The following is a 6,772-nucleotide window of genomic DNA, read 5'->3' as shown; positions in this document are numbered from 1 at the left end:
GTGTGTGACTCTGTTGGACTCGTGTTTAGCTCAGTGTTGGACTCGTGTTTAGCTCAGTGTTGGACTCGTGTTTAGCTCAGTGTTGGACTCGGTGTTGGATTTGGTGTTGGACTCAGTGATGGACTCGTGTGTGACTCTGTGTTTGACTTGGCGTTTGGCTTGTTTTGTGACTAAGTGTTGGACTTAATGTTGGACGCTTTGTGGACGCATGTCCTCGTCTCACTTTAGCTGCTCTGTTTTCTGCCGACAGATTCTTCCTGAGCACCGAGACAGCAGCAGAGCAGAGACATCTCTACAGGTGTGTCTCTCTACATTTAACCGTCATGTGTGAGGACAGGAGGGACACTTTCGTCCTCACGTAACTCGTCCTTGTTTTTTGACAGCGTGTGGACCGCCGGCTTGTTTCCACGGCGATGCCTCACCTGCGGACTGAAGGAGGGCTGCACGTTCTTCGACGTAGACGTCAGCCCCGACGCTCGGCGCGCCGTCCTGCGCTGTCGGGGTCAGAGGGCCGCCGCTTCCTGCCAGCTTTTCAAAATAAAAGCAGAGAATTGTAGTCTCTAAAGACAATAGAAAAGCTTGTTTTGTTTTTGTAAAATGATCCTCAGCAGTCTTATAAAAGTTAGCTTTTTTTTCTAAGGCAATAAAGTTAGAAAGTTAATCCCCAACACTCCTCGGAGGAATGCATATCACCCGCCGCCTTTCATGCTGAAGTTTCAGACTGAGATCATGTTTTCTGCTGCGAGCTGCAGGTCCCTGCCAGGAAACAGATGTTTATTCAGAAAGTATCTTTAGTTTTACATAAATAACTAAATAAGAGACAAACAGCCACAGGAGGACGTGTTTAATAAGAGCATTAAACTTTATCTCCACTCAGATAAATATTTACACAACGATCAGAGGACAGTTCATCAGCAGCGTTTGTTTCTTCGTTGCAGGTCCTGGTGTTCCAGCTGTGCTGCTTCTGGATCTCAGCGACGTGAACGGCGAGGGCGACGGCGAGGGTAAGTCGCTTCTCTTTCACTCTGACATGTTTGTGTTGTAGAAAAATAAGGTCCACTGATGAGATACTGCCTGGCTCTGAGGCGGATCGTCCTGGATCGTCCCAGATTGTCCCGGATCGTCCCCACCTGTTCACAGTTTAACGTTCTGCCGACTGATGACGACCTGAGGTCAGACAGGTTGGATCCGTCTCACTCCTGGGACATTCTGCTCAGCATTTCTTTCGGAATAAAGGGTTAAAAATCAATCCGGCGCTCCATATCTTTTCGCAGCAGCTGGGCAGCGTCGTTTTGCTCCGGTGGAAACATGAGCAGGTGTCACGGTTAAATCTGCTTCCCTGAGAAAAAGGTCCAAGCTTTTTAACAGAATATTGGGCTCATGATTAAAAACCATGCCTGAATATCGTCTGTTGCCTTTTATGCAATCATTTCGCGCTCAAAGTCACACGACTTCTGGAAAAACGTTGTTTCGAGTCTCTGACACGTCTCCAAACATTTCCAGGAGATCTGAACCTCCTACCACGAGGGGCAGAGGCTCAAAGGGATGTAAGCTCGAGTTTTGAACCCTTCTGGATTTACTTTCTGTAACTTCTACAACATTAGAGCTGAATATGAGGAGCTCTCCTTCTGACAGAAAACATCTGAAGCAGATTTTTAATTATCACTTTATTTCCAAAGTGTAAATAATGTGCACGGCCAAGAATACAGTTTTGCAAGACTTGCACGTCAAAATAGACCGACTTTCAAAGACTGGCTGCTCAAAATGTGGCCACATGGTTTGTCGGTCGCAGAAATAAACAAATGCAACAAAAATCTGTTTATTTTCTCAAACAAGTCTCAGATAGTCGGAGCTCAGTAAGACACCAGCTGAGTTAGAGATGCCCATGATGCACAGCGAGTTTGGAGAAAACCAAACACCAAATATCAGCACAGACAGCTCCTCCCAGCTGTCAGCACGGCGGTGGAGGGCTGATGGTTTGGCAGCTAATCTACAACAGAACGGTCCAGAACCAGAACCTCAGAGAGCTGAGCAGGAACCAATGAGCTGAAGCAACGCTGGAAAGAAGAGTGGGCCAAAACTCCTCCACAACCATGAGAGAGACAAACAGGAACCAATGAGCTGAAGCAACGCTGGAAAGAAGAGTGGGCCACAACTCCTCCACAACCATGAGACAAACAGGAACCACTGAGAGTTCTGCTGCTGGAGGAGGTTCTGTTGGGTCAGGATCTGGAACCAGTTTTTATACCTTTTTATAGACTTGAAAACTTCCTGACGTCTAAAAAATTAAACTTGAAGTCAGGGGATGTTTTGGAGCCACCAGACGTATTGCACTTTTAAAAATTTCCTTTCCTCAGTTCATTAAAACCTTTAAAGCCTTTAAACTCCGATTTACTTACATATTAAGAGTGATGAAAGCAGGAAGAGATTTAAAAATGCTCTGAATCCTCGCCACCTGTTAGCAAACATCCGTTCCTTCATGTTTTCTCTCTGCTTTGCAGCGTATTTCATCCTGGAGAACAACCTCCCTCTGCAGTCTGCGCTGGACTCCAGGAGGATGACTCTGACCGATGTCCGGATGATCACCAGTGACAGCTTCGGTACAAACGATCAGCATTTAGCAGCTGAGCCCGTCTACCTGTCTGCCCCAACCTCCTTTTACAGGTTTTTGTTTTTCCTGTTGGTCTCTGTTCCCACAGAGCTGCCTCTGAAGCTCATTTTCCCTCCTGACTTCTCCGAGTCCTACCTCTACGGCCTCCTCCTCATCATGTAAGCCTTCATCACAGAACTCCCACACATATGATCTGCAACACATTCATCCACAAAAACACCTTTTTTTGGTTCATTTCTTATTTTTACAGAAGCCAAACTGACCGAGTTAAAGACATGTTTGTGTTTCCTGAGGTCACTTAGCTGTGGCGGCCATCTTGAATCAGTTGTAGACGTACATCCGGTGATTACTTTCGGAGTTTTATAAAAATCAGTCCAGTGGCCCACCAGAGATATTTTCCTAACAGACAGACAGATGATCACCTGCCTCTCACAGCAACAGGTGAAGGACAAGAATTTAAAAGATTTTTAAAGGGAAACTAAAATACAACCTCAAATCCAAAAGAGTTGGGTTGTTGTGTAAAAGGTAAATAAAAACAAAATGCAATGATCTGCAAATTAAATAAGCCCATATTTTATTCACAGTGGAACATATTAAACATATCAAATGTTTAAACTAAGAAAATGTACATTTTTTTGGTAAAAGTAAAGTAATTTTTTATTTTTATGGCAGCGATACATCTAAAAAAGTTGTTCCAGGAGCAGCTAAAGGCCGTAAAAGTAATATTTATGAATCAGAAACATCTGGAGGAGCTTTTAGGAACTAATGAGGTTAATTATCAGCGGGTGAGGAAGAGGAGTGAAGATAAAAAGAGGATTTAGAGGCTGAATCTGTCAGAAGTAAAGATGGGCAGAGGTTCACCAGGCTGACAGGAACAATTTCAGAATAAAGTTCCTCTACAGAAGACTGGGAAGACTGACTCTCCACTCATCTACAGCTCTGTCAACAGACCTCAGATCTCTGAGGTCAAAGGTCACAGCTAGACACTTCCACAGATCATCGTCTGTAAACACAGTTCACCATGCCGTCCACAAATGCTGCTTAAAGGCAGAGAAGAAGCCAGATGTGAACAGATGTGTCTCCTCTGGACCAAAGAGGAGAATTGTTCTGAGGTCAGCCTGCCTCTCTGATGGTATGGGGGTGCATTAGTGCCTCTGGAAAGGATCTCCAGGAGTTAGAACAACATCTGCTCCCCTCAGGTCCAGATGTTTACAGACTGATAGGAGAAGAAGAGGAGAAACATCTGGAACATCTTTAAAGAGACGTGTTGCTGCCATTAAAGTCAAAATTACCTTATTTTTCTATAAATGGTTAATTTTCTTAGTTTTAACATTTGATGTGTTTAATATGTTCCACTTGGTTGTTGGTTTATGAGGTTTTGAAAAGGGTTTCATTTTGATTTTATGTACATTTTACAGAACGCTCCAACTTCTCCAGAACTTTGGTTGTGAAATCTCAAATATAAATGTTTATTTTTTTTTAGAAAAGTGTGTAAAATAAAACGTTTCCCGACAGCGGCAGCACTCTGGGTGGACAGGCGGTGACCGAGGAGTTCAGCCTGGACTGGGACTCGGTCCTGGCCGGTTCGGAGCAGATCATCGTGGCTCGGCTCGACGGCAGGGGCTCCGGGTTCAGAGGTCAAAGGTGCCGAGTCCTCCTCCGCAGATAGAAGGAAAGAAACTGCAGGTCGCTGATCCTGAGCGTGTTGTTTCTGTCCGTCCACAGAGTGTTGGAGCAGATCCATCAGAGGCTCGGTTCTGTGGACGTAGACGACCAGATCGCCGCTCTGGAGTACGTAATGGTCCATCAGGGGGCGCTCTGACGAACAGAACCTGGAAATAATTTCTGGATTTGCAGGAAGGAAACGAACGATGAGACAAAAAAGGGAGTCTGGTTCAGATCCCGGCAACTGTTGATGCAGGAAGTCGTTTTTAGCTCCAGAGTTAAACGGTTGATCTTAATTTCCTGCCGCTTTTTGTTTTTCATTTGACCGTTTTAGCCTCTTAGAGGTGTTCAGCGTGAACCAAAATGTAAAATATTGCAGCTTTTGTTGCTTCTTTGTGTTGATTGCAGGTACGTGTTGAAGCTGCCGTTCATCGATCCCACTCGAGTCGGAGTTTATGGAGAGGTTGGTCTGTCGAATCCGAGCACTTTAACACCTGCTTATCTGATTCCTACACACAGGAGGCTTCATTTTATCCAAATTTATCTGCTTATTTAAATAAAAAATAGCAATGTTTTTTAACAAATGAACGAAAAAATGTTGCTGAACGGCATCTGAACTCGATTTATGGTACTTCATTAGTATTTTCCTGCAGTTTTTTTACACTTACGGTGCCTTGAAAACTGCGTTCCTTGAAGTTTTCCACATTTTTTGTTACGTTACAACCACAAACTTGAGTGTCTTGCTGGAGTTTTCTTTAATCTGAGACCCCGAAACTAAAATCCAACCTCTGCAAACCTACCCAAACATGGCCGCCCGCCTGAAGTGACGGGCCGGACTGGGCCGGGAGAGCGTCAATCTGCCCCCCCTGGGGTGGCTCAGGTGGAATGGTCTGTCCTCAGGACAACAATGAGACGTGCTCCACTGATTTGTCCTCTGTGGAAGAAATGCATGAGAAATGTGTCGAAGAAGCTGCTCTGCTCAGACCACAACTCTAACACTGCCCCTTTATGAAACACGGTGGTGGCAGCACCATGATGAGGGGATGCTCTTCTTCAGCCGGGACAGGGCAGCTGTTAGAGGCTGCAGAAGATCACCTTCCAGCAGGACAACGACCCCAAACATCTGTCCAGAGCATCAGTGGAGTGGGTCATATCGAAGCAGATCCTTGTTAGACCGAGACCAGAACCTGAACCTAACAGAACCGGTGGCGAGACTTGAACACCGCTGTTCCCAGACGCTCCCCGTCCAATCTGACCGAGCTACAGGTGGAACCGGTGGTTCTACAGAGTACTGACTCTGGATATAAATCCACTTTTATTTGTCATCACGCCCCACTCCGTGTTAGGCTTTCACATAAAACACTTTGAAGTTTGTGGCTTCAATGTGACAAAATGTGGGAAAAGTTCAACAGATTCTCACCTGAACCTTAAAAAACAGACCAGTTTAACTGGAAGAGCTCATTAGGAGGCGAAGACGAAACCCTGCGGCGCGGCGCTAACGACTCGTCTCTGCAGGGTTACGGCGGATATCTGACCCTGATGATGCTGAAGGCGGAGAAGCCGATCAGGTGCGCCGCAGCTCAGGCTCCCATCATCGACTGGACCATGTACGGTGAGTTAAGACCTCTGCTGTCCTTCATTTAATTACACCTCGGCTCTGCAGCCTGGTTGAGTTTCAGGAGGAAAAGTTCTCAGCTTTCTGTTTTATATTTAATAATGCAAACAAAAGCATCTGTTTCTGTTTTCTTTCAGCCTCGGCTTTCTCAGAAAGATACTTCGGCTCACTGTCGGTTGAGGAGAACAGATACCAGGTTAGACGCTTTTTACTCATCGCCCTCCTGAGCTTCGGTTTCCTTTTTAAACTTTTTCTAATTTATTTATTTTATGTTCAAGACATGAAAATATGAAGTTTTACGTCTGAATCAGATATGTTAAATATGAAAAGGCAGAAACATTCTTCAGGTTTATAAAACAACACCTGAGCACAGAATGAATGAATGAGTGAATGAAGGACAGATGGATGGATGAAATTCCAATAAGTAGTATTTGATATTATAGAGTTTTATAAAATTGATAAATAAACCAGGATGGATGGAAGACAAGATGGACAGACAGATGGTTGGATGGATGGTTGGATGAAGAAATGAATAGACAGATGGATGGACAGATGGACAGATAGACAGACGGATGAGTGACGAATGAATGGATGAATGGACAGACAAGGTCTGTTGGTTTAAGCCTGGACACTCAGTTGTCCTCTGTCTGCAGACAGAGTGGACATGTCCTCCTAAGTGTGTTGGTTTAAGCCTGGACACTCTGTTGTCCTCCATCTGCAGACAGAGTGGACATGTCCTCCTAAGTGTGTTGGTTTAAGCTTGGACACTCGGTTGTCCTCCATCTGCAGACAGAGTGGACCTGTCCTCCTAAGTGGGTTGCTTCAAACTGGGCCACGCACAGCTCTATTTTAGGGACTTCAGCAGCAGGGGGGGGGGGGGG

General features: G+C 45.2%; 1 protein-coding gene and 1 long non-coding RNA gene across 6 annotated transcripts in view; one reads left to right on the top strand and one right to left on the bottom strand.

Moving 5' to 3' along the window:
• Positions 1–6,772, top strand: part of LOC108249008 (inactive dipeptidyl peptidase 10) — a 54,910-nt gene that overhangs the window by 44,063 nt on the left and 4,075 nt on the right. For all 4 annotated transcript variants that reach the window (XM_037973782.1, XM_037973783.1, XM_037973780.1 and 1 more), the window contains 10 exons: positions 251–298; positions 384–502; positions 939–1,004; positions 2,502–2,600; positions 2,700–2,769; positions 4,127–4,255; positions 4,337–4,402; positions 4,685–4,739; positions 5,792–5,888; positions 6,029–6,087. In XM_037973782.1, coding sequence (XP_037829710.1) covers positions 251–298; positions 384–502; positions 939–1,004; positions 2,502–2,600; positions 2,700–2,769; positions 4,127–4,255; positions 4,337–4,402; positions 4,685–4,739; positions 5,792–5,888; positions 6,029–6,087 — 808 coding nt within the window. The remainder of the gene's footprint in view (positions 1–250; positions 299–383; positions 503–938; positions 1,005–2,501; positions 2,601–2,699; positions 2,770–4,126; positions 4,256–4,336; positions 4,403–4,684; positions 4,740–5,791; positions 5,889–6,028; positions 6,088–6,772) is intronic.
• LOC112451531 overlaps positions 1–6,772 on the bottom strand; it is a 37,502-nt gene that overhangs the window by 29,234 nt on the left and 1,496 nt on the right. For both annotated transcript variants that reach the window (XR_005232709.1, XR_005232710.1), the window contains exon 2: positions 423–528. This is a non-coding gene — a long non-coding RNA (uncharacterized LOC112451531). The remainder of the gene's footprint in view (positions 1–422; positions 529–6,772) is intronic.

This window comes from Kryptolebias marmoratus, linkage group LG23, assembly GCF_001649575.2.
Source record: "Kryptolebias marmoratus isolate JLee-2015 linkage group LG23, ASM164957v2, whole genome shotgun sequence".
NCBI classification, from domain to species: domain Eukaryota; kingdom Metazoa; phylum Chordata; class Actinopteri; order Cyprinodontiformes; family Rivulidae; genus Kryptolebias; species Kryptolebias marmoratus.
Note: the sequence above shows the minus strand (reverse complement) of the source record. Positions and strands in the feature narration are given on the sequence as shown.